This window comes from Rattus norvegicus, chromosome 5 (assembly GCF_036323735.1).
Source record: "Rattus norvegicus strain BN/NHsdMcwi chromosome 5, GRCr8, whole genome shotgun sequence".
Taxonomy (NCBI): Eukaryota; Metazoa; Chordata; class Mammalia; order Rodentia; family Muridae; genus Rattus; species Rattus norvegicus.
This window is the reverse complement of record NC_086023.1, coordinates 147,336,507-147,356,655: the sequence shown is the minus strand read 5'-3', so window position 1 is coordinate 147,356,655 and position 20,149 is coordinate 147,336,507. Positions and strand designations below refer to the sequence as shown.

Sequence of the window (20,149 nt, the reverse complement as noted above, 5' to 3'; positions counted from 1 at the left end):
GAATCCCCCCTCCCCTCAGATTTTGGAGTTTTTCCAAATACATAATGAAGTCTCTGGAGACTGGACTCTAGTGTAGGTGACGAGTTCTAGGTGGTTTGGCTTGTCTTGAGAAAGTTTGTGTATAAAGATAGGAGTGGTCAAGGGAGAGCTAGGAAGGAAGCACCTTCTGAAGAACTTCATTAGTGAGGGTCTGCTGTCAAGTCTTTCTTCAAAGAACTGACAGTGTAATTCGACATCAAAGAATTTTGACTTGAGACTTCATCTAGCCTTTCAAGGCTACTCTTTTTGGGAGTGGTATTTTGAGATGGGGTTTCATCTCACTGGGTAGCTCGTGCTGTTCTAAAACAAAATTGTAGACTAGGCTGGCCTATATATCAGAGATCTGCTTGTGTCTGTATCCAGGAGTGCTGGGATCAAAGATGTGTGCTACCATCTCCAGTGTCAGACCTGGTGGGCCTTGTGAGTCTTAGGAGGAGGAGCAGGGGTTGGGGATTTAGCTCAGTGGTAGAGTGCTTGCCTAGCAAGCACAAAGCCCTGGGTTTGGTCCCCAGCTCCGGAAAAAAAAAAAAAAAAAAGAAAGAGTAGGAGGAGGAGCAGATGTTACAGGTGCTCTTTGCTGTCTTTAATTCCCAGGACATGATGGATGATATCTGCCAGGAGCAGTTTCTAGAATTGTCCTACTTGAATGGAGTTCCTGAACCCTCTCGTGGTCGTGGGGTGTCTGTGAGAGGACGAGGAGCTGCCCCTCCTCCTCCACCTGTTCCCAGGTAAAAATAGTTAAAAAGAAAATCTGACTAACCCCAGGAGGAGTCAGAGGGTTTATATAGTACATCAGGTATGGAATCTTAGCAGTCGGGTATTGCAGTCCTACTGAAACTTCAGGGTTTTTAATTTTGGATAGTCCTAGCATTTAAAAAAAAAAAATCCATATATCCATCCATCCATTTGTGAGCTTGGTGGTGGTGGTGGGTGTGAGGGTGTAAGTGTATTAGTGTGGATGTGTTAGTTAAAGGACAGTGTGTTAGGAATCCTATATTTTGGTCTTGGGGATTGAACTCAATGTCAGTCTTAATCAGCTGGTGTGTTTACCCACTAGGCCGTCTCATTCATCCCCAGTTGCCTTTTTTTTTTTTTTAAAGAATATTAATCACTATGTGGCCCTGGAACCTGTTAGATAGACCAGGCCCATCTGAAACTCAAAAAGAGATCCACTTTTGTCTCCCAAGTGCTGTGATGAAAGTCATGAGCCATCATGCCTGACTATATATGATTCCAGAATTTTACCTTTCGTGGTTAATATTTATGTAATATTCAGACAGTCGAGACTTGCCTGAGGTGCTATGATCGTGATTGAGCCCAGAGAATCTTGAAGTCTAGTTCCCTATATGTATGCTATTCTGTGCTTTAACGTCTGTTTTAGGGTTAGAGAAGGGCCACAGTTGGTAGAGGGTTTGCTTAGCATGCATAAATCTCTGGGTTTGATCCTAGCACTGTGCAAACTCCAGGGGATGATGACACACAGTTATAATCCCAACACTTAGGAAGTGAAGGCTGAAGTACAAGGCTGTCCTCAGTTACATGCTGAATTCAAGACCAGACTGGGTTATGTGAAACCCTGTCAGAAAAGGGAAGGAAAAGTAAAAACCAAAGGACAAGCAAGGGATACAGGCTCTGACTTACCAAGTGTGGCAGCAGAGCCTTCCTTTAAGAAATTAAAATTAGGACCTAGAGAGTCATTAAGATCACTGGCTCCTCTTCCAGAGATCTCAGTTTAATTCCCAGCTCCCACATGGTGGTTCACAGTCATCTATAATTCAGGTTCCAGAGGACCCAGCACACTCTTGTTGACACCTTCTTCTGGCCTTTGTGGGCACAAAGCGTACCATGTGTGCATGCAAGATATCCATACACATTGGATGACAATTATAAAATAATAACTATGTGTGCGTATATACTGGAAAAAATTAAAGTTAAGCGGCAGTGGTGGTAAATGCCTTTAATCCTAGCCCTAAGAAGACAGAGGCAGGAAGATCTTTGTTGGTCTACAGAGTGAGTTCCACACAGAAATGTCTTGGGGGTCATGTGGGGGGTGGGGGGGTGTTAAGGTTAGCTCAGTGTGGTAACACACAACTTTAGTCCTAATACCTAGTAGAGACAGTAGCAGGTGGAGTTCCAGAGCTACATAGGAGGACTTGTCTTAAATGAGTAAGTAATCGAAATGTAAAAATCATCCTACTTCTAGAATTTATGAACAGTTCTTAATATGAATGTGGCCTAATTATTAAAATCTCAAATTAATGTAAATTTTCTATTTGTAGAGGACGTGGTGTTGGGCCACCTAGAGGGGCTTTGGTTCGTGGAACCCCAGTAAGAGGCTCCATCACCAGAGGTGCCACTGTGACTCGAGGGGTGCCACCCCCACCTACTGTGAGGGGTGCTCCAACACCGAGAGCTCGGACAGCTGGTATTCAGAGAATACCTTTGCCTCCAACACCTGCACCAGAAACATACGAAGATTATGTAAGAATGTTTTGAACAATGTATTGTTTCTTCCATACCTAGGTTGCCAGATAAGTAATAAGGGTCTTACCCTTGTGTGTAGATAGAAGACAGTTCTTTAAGATTTGGAATCTGTGTTCTTGTTCAGTTGAATTTTGAAGTATGAGACGATTTTTCTTCTATTTTAGGCATTATTACTTTGTCTGTATAAGTTAAATAAGTAAGTTGTGGTTTAACATACAGAATTTTACTAAGATTGTAATACTAAAACCTTTTGAGTTTTGTCTTTCTGTTCTGCAGTTGGTATTAGTATTTTTGAGGATTTTCCGTAGCCTGTTCATTCAAATGCCCATGATCCCCTATGGGCTGTGATTCTCTTTATGCAGTTCTGACCTTCTACTTTATCGTTCCAGGGATATGATGATTCATATGCAGAACAGAGCTACGAAGGCTATGAAGGCTATTACAGCCAGAGTCAAGGGTGAGTGAGTCAGGCAAGAAGTCATGTCTGCGCAGTGTCTGTAGAGATGGATGGTGGGTAGAGTTGGAGAGACTAAAGATTTGGGCAAACACTACCCTAAGGAATAGTGTAATCTAATGTTTTAAAGGTATTTCCTCCACTTTTGATGACTTGATGGCATATTTGTGGCTCTGAGAATTTGGATAACTGAATTTTATGCTAATTTAGGCTCTTAAACTAATTGATGAACATTTCCTGAGCTATATAGAATGGAAGAGAAAAATACCATTAAATAATTGTTTGTTAAGAAGCTTCACTCAGGGGCTGGAGAGATGGCTCAGTGGTTAAGAACACTGACTGTTCTTCCAGAGGTTCTAAGTTCAATTCCCAGCAACCACATGGTGGCTCACGACCATCTGTAATGAGATCTGAGAGCAACAATGTACTAATAAATTCAAAACGAAACAAAACAAACAAAAAAAAGAAACGTCACTCAGGGGTTGGGGATTTAGCTCAGTGGTAGAGCGCTTGCCTAGCAAGCACAAGACCCTGGGTTTGGTCCTCAGCTCCGGAAAACAAACAAACAAAAAATGTCACTCGGGTTTGGAAGAAAGAAGTATGCAGTTGGTAGAGTGCTGTCCTGCATGTCATCTTAGCATGGGATCAAGAGTTCAAGAACAGCTTGGGATACAGGAGGCTTTGTTTCATGAAAAACAAATCAAGTCACTTTAGCCCATCCACACTGGAGATGCCTATGATTCTAAGAACAAGCTAGAAGCTTAACCTGGGTTGTTGTTGTTGTTTGTTTGGTTTCTCTTAAAATACAGCTTTGATTTTTCATGTATATATATGTCTTACCTATGATTGCTTGGAAAAGAATCTCAGATATTTGTTATGGGGGCAAAACTGATGAGCTGTATGAATTTTACATACATGATGATTATAGTTTAAGAATCTCAATGCAGATTGTGGTTTTCTACATTGTTTTTTTCTCCTTGCTATATTTAATTAGGCTTTTTGGTAAATATATGGTTTATACGTGTTGTAACTGTTGGGGTGATTAGAAATGGAACAGAACGTATAATTTCCCCCTATTTTATAGATAATAAACTGTCTGAGATGTGGACTATTAAAAGAATGGTAACATGAAAACCTTTACTATTGTGTTTTTGTCTTTTCAGGGAGTCAGAGTATTATGACTATGGACATGGGGAGCTTCAAGATTCTTATGAAGCCTATGGTAGGTTTTTATTTCTGTGGTGGGGTAAATGTGCAATTAAGTGTCTGTAAACATTGCTTGATGGATTCTTGGAGTGAGGCACTCACTTACCTCAGATGATACCATCAGAAGACTGCTGACATGTTAGATGTCACTTTGGAGTTCTGCCTTTGGAGTTCCTATGGTTTGTTCTATCAAGTCTTGCTTAGCTGGACTTGTGCACTTCCCATGTTCTGCTGACTGTTCTGTTAGGTAATGCACACCTAACTCAGCTGGTTGTGGACCTTTTGCTATTATACCTTGGCTATGTCGGTAGATAGTAAGATCTTATTTGTTTAGCTCTATTCTCCCTTTCCTGCATTAAAAAAAAAAAAAAAAAAAAAAAAAAAAAAGGAACTCTCTGAAAATAATACCATTGCAAAGCAAACGCCAGCTTTGAAAGCAGCTTAGTAGAACCGACAAGTAGGGGAAAATAGTACCTGTTAGAATCAAATCAGAAGTTCTCAGGGGTGGGGCTAAATCACATGACTAGAAGCACCAAGCTCCCTCTAAGTTGGGAAATAATTCAAGTTCCCTTTTCTCAGATATTTCAGGCTGGTTTGCATTATAGAGCTGATGGTGATCTTGATTTTTCTGGTTTTAGCATTACAGCATTTTCTACTATGTCTGGTTTTACGTGGTACCTAGAGGTGAACTCAGGACTTCTGTCTAGTAGACAAGTTCTCTATCGTCTGGGCTGTATCCTTAGTCCTCAGCTCAGTTACTAATCCCATAAAGCAGTTAGGTTTGGAAGGTAACCTTCTCTGAGGTTTGCTTGAAAACACATTGCTCAAGAACCCTTAGAGCTAAATATGGCTCTTTGTTAACAGGTCTCTGAGAGTAATGTCATATAGCATTGTAATTCAGAGAAAGCAGTCTTTTTTCTTTATATTTGTTTTATGTATATGAATACATTGTAGCTATCTTCAGACACAGCAGAAGAGGGCATTAGATCCTGTTACAGATGGTTGTGAGCCACCATGTGGTTTCTGGGATTTGAACTCTGGAGTAGTCAGTGCTCTTAACCTGCTGAGCCATCTCTCCAGCCTTGAGAGCAGTCTTTTTACGCAGAGTCTTCTGCACCTTTGAGGAGTTCCCTACCAAGGGGCTTAGCTGCTAACAGTTCCTCTTAAGATGCTCTACAGAAGGAGTTAGAAAAGGTATCCATAGAATCATCACATAAGAAACATAAGTTTAACCCATTGGCAGTATAGCCAGTTAGCTCCACACACACACACAATTTTTTCCAGTTTTAGGTAAATAGAACTGTACTGTTGCCATAGTAACATCACAGTGCTCCACTCATGTATCACTGTTGAGAAGCTCTGTATTTCCCCCCTAGTAAGGCACAATACAAGAGTTTCTGTATGTATTTGGCAAAACTGCATTTCTGTTTGGCTGGGGAAAGACTGAACTAAAGAACATGAAATCCAGCATGGAGGCACATGACTATAATCTTAGCAGTTGGGCAGTAGAGGCCATTGTCCACTCTATATCAGATGTGAAAGCAGCATGAGCTTCAGGAGATCCTGGTTTTGGGGCTGGGGGAGATTCAGACTGAATCCTAGGCACTTGAGACTAACGTAGTAAGACTGTGAGTTTGGAACCAGGTTAAGCTGTACTGAGTTCAAGTCTATCCAAGATGCAGTGCACAGTGAGCTCATGTCTCAAAATGGAGAGCAGGCTATTATCCTTGTGGTCTTGGTTTGCTGTTGCTATTACCAGTATCTTCTGGTATCTGCCTTTCTAAAGAGAATTAGAAAAATAAACTTTGATATCCAGGAACATCTTGCAAAAATAGGTGGGCCTTGTGTATTGTACTTAGGAGCATAAGTAGAATTCTGTCTTAGTTAGGGTTTCATTGCTGTGAAGAAATATCATCTTATAAAGGACTACATTTTTTTAAAAAACCATTTACTTGGGGTTGGGGATTTAGCTCAGGAAGCGGTTTGGTCCCCAGCTCCGGGAAAATAAAAACATTTACTTTATATATGTGAGTACATTGTCACTGTCTTCAGACACACCAGAAGAGGGCATCAGATCCCTTTACAGATGGTTGTGAGCTACCATGTGGTTGCTGGGAATTGAACTCAGGACCTTCAGAAGAGCAGTCAGTGCTTTTAACCACTGAGCCATCCCTCCAGCCCCAAAGGACTACATTTAGTTGGGCCTGGCTTACAGTTCCACAGGTTTGGTCCATTATGGTAGGAAGCATGGCAGTGTGCAGGCAGACATTGTGTTGGAGCAGCCGAGAGTTCTCCACTGTGATCCACAGGCAACAGGATGGGGCTCTGATTCCACTGACCAGACTTGAGCATATATATGAGACCTCAAAGCCCTGCCTCCACAGCAACACATTTCCTCTAACAAGGCACCATCTCCTCTAATAAGGCCACACCTCCTAAAAGTGCCACTTGCTATGCACCAAGCATAGTCAGACCACAAATGCTATGTAACTTTCTGTCCATAGAGAAAAGGAAGACCTGTGTTAGTCATAGTCAGTATTTACAGGGAGGCATGAATTAGTATGTGAAGATGAGAGAATTAGTGGGGAGAGTAAGCTTAAGCAGTTTACCTTGCTAAGAGGTGGTCAGCGGTAGAACTAAGTGATCATTATCTCAGGCTTTGGTGGCCTGTCAGGGCTGTCTGCATGAGAAAGGAGCTACGATTCTCAAGGGTTTTATAATGCAGCTTTTGAGTAGCCATTCATCCTCTAGGGTTTGGGTACCAAGTGGTGGATGGTCTCATTTAATGAGGCCTTTGTTTGCTTCTGGAGAAGCAGAACATATTTTTCCATAGTAGAACCTGACTTGCTCTTGCAGTGACGGTGGGTGGCTACCTGCTAAGTGAAACCTTGCATATGACTTGCCATCTTCACTGAGGCTGATTACCAGATGACTTTGGGCACAGGAATAGTTACTGCAGACTCACTGACTCCTTCACTGCTTCGAGCAGTGTATTTCGTTTACCCAGGTTTGGGGACTGCATGCCAATCGTGTTGGTTTATTGAGAACGTTGCTGCTCAAGGGAACGAACAGCACAGTAATGTAGAGCTAGCTATTTGAATTCTCTGGTACTCACAATGGTGGGAGATTACCCCTGCTGCTCGGGGAGGGACAAGTAAAGAGGAGAGCAAGGAACGCTTGGGTATGTCATGATACTAGAGAGAAAACAGTATTGTGGGTAACATACTGTAAACCATTTTGCTTTTCCCACAGGACAAGATGACTGGAATGGGACCAGGCCATCACTGAAGGCTCCTCCAGCTAGGCCAGTGAAGGGAGCATACAGAGAGCACCCATATGGACGTTATTAAAAACAAACAGGAGGGGAAAATATCAGTTATGAGCAAACTTGTTACTGATTTCTTGTATCCCAGGATTCCTGTTGCTTTACCCACAACAGACAAGTAATTGTCTAAGTGTTTTTCTTTGTGGTCCCTTTCTTTTCCCCACCTTCCTCCATTCTTAACTCTGCATTCTGGCTTCTGTATGTAGTATTTTAAAATGAGTTAAAATAGATTTAGGAATATCGAATTAATTTTTTAAGTGTGTAGATGCTTTTTTTCTTTGTTGTTTAAATATAAACAGTGTACCTTTTATAATAAAAAAAAGTTGAGTTAAAAAAAACCACAAACATGTTAGTTTCAAAAGTGGCATTGCTTGCTTAAAGGTTCTGAAGTAAAGGCTTGTCAACGTTTTCTTAGCTTTGATTTGAGGCACCCCGTAAAGTCATAGTTGCAGAATCCCAAACTAGGCTACATTTCAAAATTCAGGGCTGCTTAAGCTGTAAAATCACAATGTTAACGGCAGTAGGTGCCACCATGTAAAAGTGAGCTCAGATGTCTCTAAAAACATTTCCTTTAAAAGCACATGGCGGTTGAATCTTAAGGTTAAATTTTAATATGAAAGATCCTCATGAATTAAATAGTTGATGCAATTTTTAACGTTAATTGACTTAAAACAACAACAAAATTAGGTTTGTAAAATGACTTTTTCATTCTGTGGGTTTTGAAATCTAGCCCCAGACATACAGTGTTGAGAGATACTTAGTGGGGGGGGGGTTGAATAGGTTGCTGGGGAGGGAAGCTGGCCGCCTAAATGGAGTCTGACAGTTCTTTTTAGCCACAGTCTTTTCAATAATAGTACTAATAATCAAATTTTCAGTATTTAAAATGTCAAGAGTATTTTGTCCATCTGAGATTCTGCACTCCATGAAAAACTCACTTGGACACTGGGGCCGAAAGCTGACGCTGTTCATTAAGTTGACCATTGTCAGTTTCGCACTGTTGCCACGGTAGTTAAGTATGTCTCAACACTAGCATGACATAAAAAGGGACACTGCAGCTGAATGAGAAGAGAATCAAAGTCCACTTTGTACATAAGTTAAAGTCCTAATGGATTTGTACCGTCCTCCCATTTTGTTTTTGGAAGATTAAATGCTACATGTGTAAGTCTGCCTAAATAGGTAGCTTAACCTATGTCAAAATGTCTGCAGCAAGTTTGTCAATAAAGTTTAGTCCTTTTTTAATCAAAGTAAATGTGATGAATTGTTATTTTTGGGGGTGGACAATAAAATAGTTTTCTCTTTCACATCAAACTTAAATTAACTCTAAAGTTAATGGGCTTGTTAAAAGTTTGGAGACATTTTTAAAAGTGGTGGTGGGGATTTTATTTTTAAGGTTACCAAAAAAAAAGTTTATGAGTTGTTAAGTTTTAGTTTAAAAAGAACCAAAGCTTTTTCACCCCCTGGAAGTTGTTGAAAGCAGTTTTATCCATTCCTATCAAAAAATTCTAATCTTTAGAGAGAAAAACCCAACTTTACACAGATTGGTTTTCATGTGAGGGCATAGGTACTCCAAGTGTCAGCCGCCCTGGCTTCCTGCTTCTGTAGAGCCCCGAGGTGGCCTTTAAAGAATGACACTAAATCTGTGCTCAGACCTTGATTTCACCTGTGTTCAGACACCACTGTTCAGCAAAACCTGGGTGCCCTTGAGGGTTACCCTTCAATCTTAGAGATGCAGTAACAATCGAGCTGGTCTGGGGAAAGAGCTGGCGTGATAACAGACTGGTCCTGAACTCCCTCCCAGGAGACTCAACAGTGGGATTGCTTGTCCCTGTGGAAAAAAAATCACTCAATTCCCAGGGACCTCATTCTTTCCCTAAGAGCCACCTAAACTGCTCGGGGGTGAAAAATCCTCTTGTGTGAAGTGCCAAGCTGCCTGTAGCAGTGCATGATGGGCATTTTTCTTTTCTTTTTAAAACAACACCAACAAAAACTGTATTTATAGATTGTGATAAAGTGTAAATAACTGAATTTTCCACCGTGGTTTGAAGTCAGCTTTCAGGGCATTATGTCTTGTTTTGATGAAAAGAGATCACTCTATACCCCCCTTTTTAAAGGAAAATTATCGCAAGAGAATCAGGATGTGTAAAGCTAACATGCATCGCAAAAAACCAAAGGTAACCTAAATGTCTGATTTTAATAGCACATATTTCTCTTTTATATAACCTGTGACAGCAACTTGCATAAACAATTCTTTAGTTGTTAATTTTAATGTTAAAATTTTTGCAAAACTTGTTTAATAAAAATAGCTGTAAAAAGAAAGACCATATGCTGCCGCATAAATTATCCATAACTCTTAATAATCCTGCCCATCACAAGTGAACTGTAATGTAACCTGGGCACCAAGTCTGACATCTTAAATGACACATTGTAAAATTTCAATGCCTGTAGATGAGAAGACCTGCTGCACCCCCAAGTAAAGCTCTCTGCTCAGCTACTTTTAAAATGTACGAGGATGAGCCCCCAAGACTCCTTATTTATATTCACAGTGCAATGTTGTTTGAATTTCCTGAAAAGTTGCATGTTTCTTTCCTGTAATGTATAAAATGCATGCAGGATCTCTATCTGATTTTGTACGTCTTTTAGAGCTTTTTCCAAACGTTCATTCCTTATTTCTCGATTTTTCAGGTGACTGAAAATTCCTGAGGCTTTTCCTGGAATAGACTGGGTATTGGAGACCCATGTCAGGTATGTGAAGGTGGTTTTCATTGTGTGTCATGGCAAGGTAGTAGTGCTGAGAGGTGGTTAACAGTTTAGTCTTTCCTAAACCCAGTTTACCATATTTAATCACACTTCTGTGTCAGTTTGCAAAAGTAGTTAAGACTAGCCAGTGTCAACTTACATCTCTTGAATTGTACCTTATTCTGCAAAAAATCCCGACGCAGGGTTTCATTTGGAGTGTATTTTTTGCAAGCCACAGTGTGCCTAATGGAAATAAAAGGGCCTTTACTGGATTTTAGGAAAGCATAGGTTTCACAGACTAGAAAATCTGGTTTGGGAACCATAGTGGATACAGGAGAGTGGAGCAGGCTGGGGTCTTTGAGTCACTTCCTAGTCAGGATTACTAGAAAGGTAAACTTTTGCCTGTGTTTGGCTTTATTCTATTGAACACTCAAGTTTCATAGAAGAAATACCAGACAGAATTATCTTGAGTCAGCTTAAAGCCCTCACTTTAATAATACTCTTGTGTAAGAAAGAACTAATTCCTCAAAACTGAAATTCAATCTGGCGTAGTTGCTCAGAATGTCACCTCAGCTCTCCAGAGTCTAAGGCATTTGGAAATGCCACTAGTTCAAGACCAGCTTGGACTGTAGACTGGGATGTTGTCTAAACACAAAAGGGGGGTAGGGTTGAATTAGTGTTATTAGGAAAGGGAATTTTAGATCAGACAGAAAAGGACAACTGTGTAATTACTGTAACTTACAGATGCAGTGAGGTCATGCAACTTCATAAGTTAAGAGTTGATTGCTGAGGGGTTGGGGATTTAGCTCAGCGGTAGAGCACTTGCCTAGCAAGCGCAAGGCCCTGGGTTCGGTCCCCCAGCTCCGAAAAAAAGAAAAAAGAAAGAAAAAAGAACACACTAAGCATGGTTTACGCACACCTGGGATTCCCACTCAGGAAGAGGAGGCAGGAGCAGAAGTTCAGAGTAATCCTTAGCCACAAAGCAAGTTGAAGCCAGCCTTTGCTGTATGAGACACTGTCTTTAAAGGTGGAGCTGGGAGGGGCAGGGGAATGGACATGGAGCCCGATAAACCTAGAGCTGTCTTTTGTTCCAAAACAATTTGTTTCTGTAACTAGGAAAGGCAGACGGTGAGAGTGAAGTAGTAAGTCAAAGAAGAAGGCGTTGTCTCTCAGTTGCTACCCAGTGTTCCAGGTAAGAATGAAGATGCGTCAGATGCTAGGCTATTGTGGTTGCCACCAATAAAGCCAAGTCACCGTTTTCTCACTGAAAAAGAGCAACAGCCTATTAAAACTTGGGCTTCTCTCCTATGGGAGTGGAGCATAGATCTGAGCCTAGCAAATGGAGTTGGTAGGAGATTGGCATAGTAATAAATGCTTGGCTTACAGGTTTTGGCGTTCTGTAGCCCACAAGGCTTTGTCCCAAGAACAAAGGTAGGCTAAGGAAGAAGAGAACTCAAATTGAATGCCTACTGTGTCTGCTTACATTTACAACTGGTAGTGGGAATGGTAAGATAATTTCTGTTGCTTCTATAGCAAGTCGAGAGTATAACATACCAACACTTCTCCAGGTCAAGCATCCATTCTCTGGAACAACTGCTTCTTTAAGACCATAATCATACTCAGTATTCTCTCAGAGGCTGTTTATGTACAGATGTACAGTAAAGATTGTAAGCTGGATGGTAGTAGCAGTACTTGGGAGGCAGAGGCAGGAGGATCTCTGAGTTCAAGGCCAGGCTATTTTTTTTTTTTAAACATAAATAAGGCTTTAATTTGGCAAAATATAATACAACAAGGCCAGGCTATTTTACAGAGCAAGTTCCAGGACAGCTGAGCTACCCAGAAACCCTGTCTCAGGGAAAAATAAAACAAAAGCCCGCTGTCATAGCAGAGTCGTTCCTCTTACATCAGATGTAGCGTTCATGTGGTGAGGCCTTGGTCATTACTGTGTTATGTGGAGGCCTTTGAGCAACTTTGTGCAGTTGGTTCTCCCACCCCTGGGTTCATGGGATTGAGCTCAAGTCACCATGCTTGCCTGCAGACGTCTACCTTTACCCACCGAGGTATTGCCAGCGTCTTCATTTGTATATATGACAGAACCTTAGCACCAGAAAATATTAGTGGCAGCCAAAGTCACAAAGTTGTTAATGTAGCAAAGGTGAGCTCTCCAGCCCCTCAAAGCAAGTTTACACCTAGAACTCTAGGTGAGTTACTTGTTCAAGTCTCCACTTTGCTGATTGTCGCATACATTGCAGCATTGTTGTAACTGAATGGGGTAGGGGTGTCACTCAGTTACAGAGAGCTTGACTATGTACACGAAACCTTTGGTTCTTAGCACCACATAAATTGGGCATAGTGATAATATGTAGCTGTAATATAAGAATAACTTAGTGCTGGTTTCAAAATGTTGAAATTTAAGAAAAATTTTAGGGTGTAGGACAGAGTTTTTAGAGCCATGCCTGTTTGACAATTGTGCTAGCAAAGTAGGGGAAAGAATGGGTCTTAAAGTGGTACCACTTCTGTGCTGGAGAATGAAGGGTTGGGTAGATCCTCTCCTCACATCTGTACTTCTTGCTGCCTGCCTCCTGTATTACAGGAAGGAGAATCGTTGCTCTCATACATTGATGTGGGCTGTGTTGTAAGGATGGGAAGTTTGCATTTCCCCTTGTGTGTCTCTTAGTAACCTATGCTTTACGAAGCCCAAACTATTCTCAATGTTTCTCTGGGTGACCTTGAACTTCTGATCTTCATCCGCACTTCCATCCAAAGCTCAACTGTTGGTTGAGGTGACCATCTCTTTTTTATTATTTGAACTTAATTTGGGTCTTACCATTTAGCTTTGACATTAAACTTATTAAGTAGACCAGGCTAGCCCCATTTATAGAGAATTGCCTGCCCCTTGTCTCCTGTGCTGTACTTTAACAGGTGTGTGCTTCCCACATCTGGCACTTACCTCTAAAACTCTGGAGTTTTATCTAAGAGAAACTCTCAAGGGATTCCCCCCCCTCCCCAAAGGACATGGTCTCTATGTAGCTTTGGCTGTCCTGGAACTCACTGTGACCAGGCTGGCCTTGAACTCAAAAGAGATCCACCTGCTTCTGGCTCCAGAGTGCTGGGATTAAAGGCATGTGCCACTGTGCCTGGCCAATTTGTCCATCTTAAATTCTCAATTATATGCTTTTTCCTGGGCATACCATACCAGCATCCCATTTAACTCTCACAGTTTCCCATGTGAAGCTAGGATATTGCTGGTTTATAGCTCCCCACACTATGCTAATTGAGCATTCTTCTAATGTGCAGTGATTTAGAGGATCACAGTATTGCAGAGCTAAAATCCAGGCTTGAGTCTCAGACTCATACTTAACTGTTGCCTTCTGGATTCTTGTAATTTGTTTGGTTAGCCACAAGATAAATTTACTGAAAGGTGCTCCCACCTATGGTGTTTAGAATTCATGCTTCTGACTTTGCTTCTAGATTTCTGTAGTTAAAAGATTTGAATTCTTAGGAATTTACAGCCTCTGTAGACTCACATGCACTCTTGGATTCCAGATTAATAGTCATTGCATGCTTAGAGTTAGCACACATCTGATGAATATTTAATAACATGGACTAGATAGGCTGGAAACAGCTGTGTGGGACAGCAGCTGCTGGGGGGAGGGGAGGAAGTACATTACACTGCCTAATTACCCTTCTCTTGTCTTCAGACCTAGAGGAGGAGGACTGGTTTTTTCTAGGTCCTTCAGCAGAGAATTTCTATGGTGTAAGCACTGCCTCCTGGACCAGGTGGGTCCAGTTAGCAATTTTCCATACCCTGGGCTGGCCAAGTACACATTTTTCTAGTACTCTGCTAACTGCATCTCCTACAGAAGAAAGGCTGCGTTTTCTCACAGCTATAATCCCTAGCACTCAGCAGACAGAAGCAGGAGATGAGAGGCCGGCCTGTACTAGCTTACAGACAGACTTGTGTCTAGCAGGGACTTGGACTTAATAGGTAGGAAGAGCATATACGTGGACGCTAAATAAACAGCCATGCATGGTGGTGCACCTGTAATCCTAGCACTCCAAGGGTAGCCTTCATTATATAGCTAGCTAAAGGTCAGCTTAGACAGCACGAAGAAACCTGTTTTAAACAAAGTTTTCTCCAAAATTTCTGGGTTGTTTGTTGTGATAGGGTTGTGACTATATCACTGCCTGGCCTCAAACTTGACAAGATTCGCCTGCCTCTGCTTCCCAAGTGCTGGGTTTAAAAGCATGTGCTACCATGACTGGGTGGGTCGGTCTGTCTTTCTTTCTTTCTTTCTTTCTTTCTTTCTTTCTTTCTTTCCTTCCTTCCTTCCTTCCTTCCTTCCTTCCTTCCTTCTTTCTTCTTATCTATCTATCTATCTATCTATCTATCTATCTATCTAGAAGGCTTGTTTTCTGTATTTGGGTGTTTTGAGTGCAGATAGATTTGTGAACCATATGTGATGGTCTGGTGTCTGTGGAGGCGAGAAGAGGGTGTTGAGCATCTTGGGACTGGTAAGGCTGGAGTAAACAAGACGGTTGTGCTCTACCATGCGAGTGTTGGCAATCAAACCCTGGCTCTCTAAAGCAGGCGGTGCTCTTGACGACTGTACCGCCTCTCCAGCCCAGGTCTGGCTTTCCGTGACCATGGATATGGCATCTATCCTTGCCTTTGCCAGCCTGTGCTGCAGGGATTGCCTTGGGCTTCGTAGAGTTCTCCAATGTGACACAGGCGACCCACCTAGATTGGAGGAGGCCCTGTGCAAGTTGTGGGTCTCTGGAAAAATCAGATCATTTGAGGTGTTTCTGGGCAGTGAGCCACAGGCCATTCGGCAACAATGAGTCAGTAAATATAACCAGAAATTAGTTTAGATTTAATACTGTGTTAAGATATCTGTTGGCTGCCCCTTTGTCAGCCTTTATATATCACGGTATCCCCATCTCTTCCCTGATACTATGATTTATGTGACGCTTGAGGTGGACAAGTTTGGGGTTAGATACAGACACGTTTTCTAGGATGGTCTACTCCAGCAGTTTAGATGTAAGCTGAGCATTCTCTGTCGCCCAGCTCTTTGAAGAATGAGGGAAGCAGCCCACTTTGAGGAAGTGCTCAGTGGTGCTGGGTAGGTAGGGTGTGTGAGGAAAGAGAAGGAAATACACTGGACTCTGGTAAGACCTCTTTAGTTTTTTAAAACAGTCTTATACAGCATAGGCTGGCCTTGAACTTGTGGTGTAGTGATGCTGACTCTAAGGTTTTGGTCCTCCTGTCTTCACCTCTTTGAAACTAAGGCTTTGTATGTGTTATGAAAGTGCTCTGTCAACAGCCACATCTCTAGCCCCTCATAGGATTTTAATAAGCTTCTTCCTAGAAATTGGTATAGTCTTTTTAATTTTTTTAAAAAATATGTAGATTGTTACAAATTAGAGCACCTACTGTGTGTTGGTCACCTGGGATTGGGTTCCTCCCTTCATGGAGCTCACAGTCTATTTTGAGAAGTAGATACTGCTCAGAAAACTCATTAACCCACGTCACTTCCATTGTGAGCTATCCTCCCTTGGAATTCTTCCCACTCTGGAGTTCTTTCATGCTTTCTTCAATGTGTCTGAGTTAGTAATTCATATTGTAATAAGTTTCAAAAGGAAAACAAGTCTGTTGAAAGTTTCACAAAAAAGGGCAGCTGCCTCCTAAAGGAAGACTGGCTTGAGCCCCGGGGGCTTGGGAGATGGTTTGGAGAAAGGATATGTAACACTGAACTGAGCAGACAGTAGTGTGAGGCAGATCAAGGAGAGACAGGCACAAGTCACACTGTTCCTAGGGTCTTGGGCATGTTATGCAAACCCTGTACAACTGAGCCTCACCCCTACTCATGTTTCTGATGTTAAAACTTGTTAATACATGGATAACCTGTTTGGAAGCCTTGTTAGTCCAGACCAAAAGTGAGTTAGCTGGACAGGGATCTAACTCAGTAATACTCCAGGTCTAGTCCCTATACTGTGTGTATATAGGTAGACATGTTACTGCATGCATGTGGAGGTCAGAGTCCACCGTTATGTGGGCTCTTGTTAAGCAGCAAGTTCTGAGCTATCTTGCTCCTCCAACCTATTTTATTTTTATTTGTGAAGAGTCTCTCACTGTGTAGTCCTAGCTGTCCTGGAATTCGTTTCCTAGAGTGTGCTGGTTTTATTTTAAACTCATATCCTTGAGAGTTGCTAGCCAGCCAGTCTAGCCTCTGCTCAGGTATCATGAGGTAACATGGTCTCTTGGAACAAGGTGGGACATTTGTCTATCGCACGCCTGAAACCCTAAGATTGATTCCACAGTGGCATGCATCCCCCAGCCTGTGATAGAGGGATATGATTGGAAATGAACAGTAGAGCTGGAAAGACTGCTCAGTGTTTAACAGAATTAAGAGTGATTGCTACTTTTTCAGAGGACAGAGTTTGGTTCCCAGCACCCAGATTGGCAACTCACAACAAGTTGTCACCTGAGTTCCAGGATTTGCTGCCCTTTTGGTCTGCTTGTACCCTGGCACAGAAAAGTGCACATACACATATAAAAAGTGAGCATGTAGAGAACTAGGTATTCAACAGCTCCTAGAACGTAATTTAGTGACTAGATGTGGGAGAAGAGGGCTATATTAAGATTATAGGCTGAAGCTGGACATGGTTGTTAGAACAAGCCTCTGAGGTAGGAAAATCTGTGCAATCTGTCACTACACTAACAAAGCTTCAGTGTAGTGAGACCTGGGCTGAAATGATGGTAGGTGTAGTAGGCAGTGTCCTTTAGAAGAAGCTGGGCCATTTGGCTCAGCCTTGGTTCCTGGCACTCATGTCTCTCAGGTCTAGGGGATCCAATGCCTCTGGCATCCTGAAGTACCTGCTGCTTCATTCAGGAGCAGATACACAGTCGCGTGCATACATAATTTTAAAGATCATTTCAAAAGTAGAATCACTGGTGTGGGTTTTTACATTTCAGGCCCCAGCCCAGTGTCTCAGGATAAGATGTATCCTCTATGGATAACCCCGGGCTTTGGGGGCAGGGCTGGACTCCTTTATAAGCTCAGATGAGGTGGACCCTTGAACTTTAGAGACGGAACTTTCTTTTTTTTTTTTTTTTTTTTTTTTTTTGCGGAGCTGGGGACCGAACCCAGGGCCTTGTGCTTCCTAGGCAAGCGCTCTACCACTGAGCTAAATCCCCAACCCGGAACTTTCTTACTCCTTTTTAAACTTAGTCTTTTTGGTTTGGGATAACCAAAGCATTGCGTTTTGAAAGCTGGAAATGTTGGGGTGTGGCGGAGCATGCACTTTGAAGGTAGAGACAGACAGACCTCGTGAGTTCAAGGCCAAGCTTGGTCTACATAGTGTGTTCCCAGATGGGCTATAGTAAGACTCTGGTCTGAAAACAGCAAGGGGCTGAGTCTCAGCAGTTAAGAGCACTGGCTGCTCTTCCAGAGGATTCAGATTCAGTTCCTGGCATTCACCTGGCCCCTTACAGCTGTCTGTAAGTACAGATCCAGGGGATTCCATACCTTCACACAGATATCAATGTAGACACAGCATCAATGTACGTAAAATAAAGTTAAATTAACAAAAACCTGAATGTTGTGACAATTCTGGGATTTTGGTTTCTTTAAAAACACAAATGTAAGAATGTGTTACTCCTTTAATCTCAAGTGTGTGTGTGGGGGGGTGGGGGGTGGGCGTGTATGACGCTGCTTCACACTGTCCATGGCAGCTGACTATGATTTGATTTGTGCTCTAGCAGAGGTGCCATTTTGCCAGCCACAGTTTCTGTGATTGTGTACCATTTGGAATTCTGGGAACTTTTCAGAGGGCATATAAATGCCAGGGCCCAGAGAGGTGGGGTTGGTGGTTGGTTGTTCAGGAGGGTTGGTTGCCATTTCTTGGTCGTGTTCAAAGAAGCAAAGAACGCGATTCAGAGATCTCTCTTTCCTCTGCCTCTTTCTCTCTTATCTAGTAAAAATGAGAAGAGGTGGGTGAGGGGGTGGGGGGAAAAAAAAAAGAGAAGAGGTGGGTGAGCTAAAGGGTGGGAAGCATCCCACAAAGTAGCTGATACCAGCTGCACCTGAAAACCAAGTAAGACCTCAGATCCCTCTGCTCAGTCATTCATGGATGGGAGAGCCACATAGGGTTTGAGATAGAATCTCACCGCCAAGAGCTCACTCAGGAAGCTCTGAGCTTATATCTCCTGCTCATCTGTGTACTAGGAACCTTCCTGCTGAATGCAGCAAGGAGTTTAGCTACAGACAGGGAAGGTTCTAAGGTATAAAACCTGACCAGATGGGGTTGGGGATTTAGCTCAGTGATAGAGCGCTTACCTAGGAAGCGCAAGGCCCTGGGTTCAGTCCCCAGCTCCGAAAAAAAGAACAAAAAAAAAAAAAAAAAAAACCTGACCAGATGAAGGCTGAGAGGTTCCCATGAGCTTCAAGTTACTTAATTTTCCACTTTGTGTCTTTGCAGCTGTCAAAGGAGCCTGGATACCAGGAGCTACCTGCTGTATAGAGGCTGGCCTGGGGCACTTCCTGGGACATAGAAACCCAGGAGAGGAGCTCAACAGTTGTGTTTCACCCTACCTCTTGATCTGAGTTTCCCACAGAAAGCCAGCCAGGATCTTTAGGCCCATATGGAGTCCTCAGTGCTTCAGGGAACTCATTGCTAACAGTTCTAACTACTCAAGACATTGGAGGGGCTGGGGTTTTAACTCCGTGAACACTTCACTTGCACGTGTAGAGGATCTGGGTTCATTCAATAAATGAATAAATATAAGAAAGTAAATAAATAGCCTTTAAAGAATTGAAAGGCAACAAGCATGGTGGCACACACCATTAAATCTCGGCTCTTAGGAGGCAGAGACTGATGGATCCTGGAGTTCAAAGCCAACCTGAGCAAGTTCTAGGACAGCCAGGTCTACACAGAGAAGCTGGTCATGAAAAGCCAAAGACCAGGGTCTAAACACCTGGCGTGGCTCTCCAGGTCAGAACACACTCCACTCCTGGGCTATTCCCAGTCTTGTTTCCACTTAGCATCCATAGAATGTGCTGGAACCTACTACTGTCTATGCCCCACTGCCACACTTTTATTGGAAGCTTTACTCTAGGAGCCCTTGGCCAGAGGGCTCCCAGAAAAGATAGTTACCCTCTCTGTAATACATGAAGGGAAGTTGAGAATCGTCTACTTAGGGTAAGACATTTTAAACTCCGGGCCTGTGCTCCTCTTTGTTGTTAGCACTCGTCCACGTGTTCTTGAAGAGTGGGGCTGCTCTGCGTCACCTCTGTACTATTCCCAAGTATCTGCTTCTGCATGAAGAGTTCAATAAAGGTTTGGTCACGTGATGAACAGCAAATGGTTCTACTCTAATAGCTTCAATTAGCTCTGGGGGAGAGCCAAGATCCCATTACTAGTTGCACTGGGCCAAGGTTACATCCTCAGTTTTTCTCTTCAGAGGTAGGTCAGTTATCTATAAACTCCAGGTACAAGATAGCTTCTTGAGAGTCACAGAATTTTACAGGACAGCCCAGAATTGAAATCAAACATCTCAATTTAAAATTCAGTTCATTCCTTGTGTGTTTATCAAGGCATGTTTAATAATAATTTCTCCCGACCGAACGGGAATCTGAGAAACACTTTAAATCTGAAAAACGGGCTGGACAGAATACTGCCCAACATTCAAGTTCCTTCCTTCAGGCTTATTTTTAGAAGTTCTGTCACAGTGTCCACCTCCATTACTGCTTAGCCCCCTAGGGATCTTTATCTTGAGAAGTCTGACTTGGGTGTTAGCCTACCCACCCAGCTGCCTTGCTTGTCAGTCACCTGCAAGCTGAGAAGGATGACATCAGCTTTCCCCAAGCCTCTAGACTGCTCTGAGACATAAATATTTAAAAAGG

The 20,149-nt window shown here is 42.5% G+C and overlaps 1 protein-coding gene across 2 annotated transcripts in view; it reads left to right on the top strand.

The window, feature by feature from the left end:
• Khdrbs1 (KH RNA binding domain containing, signal transduction associated 1) overlaps positions 1–19,608 on the top strand; it is a 37,557-nt gene extending 17,949 nt beyond the window's left edge. Inside the window, exons 5-12 of one of the 2 annotated variants that reach the window (XR_005504357.2) lie at positions 634–767; positions 2,319–2,520; positions 2,913–2,980; positions 4,141–4,199; positions 7,436–7,626; positions 10,191–10,250; positions 11,361–11,436; positions 18,726–19,608. Coding sequence is in view for 1 of the 2 variants with exons in the window: in NM_130405.2 (NP_569089.1) it covers positions 634–767; positions 2,319–2,520; positions 2,913–2,980; positions 4,141–4,199; positions 7,436–7,533 (561 nt within the window). In the remaining variant the exon portion in view is untranslated. Of the gene's footprint in view, positions 1–633; positions 768–2,318; positions 2,521–2,912; positions 2,981–4,140; positions 4,200–7,435; positions 8,753–10,190; positions 10,251–11,360; positions 11,437–18,725 lie in introns of those variants that run through there. The other variant, NM_130405.2, reaches the window with a different exon arrangement.
• Positions 19,609–20,149: the final 541 nt, after the last annotated feature.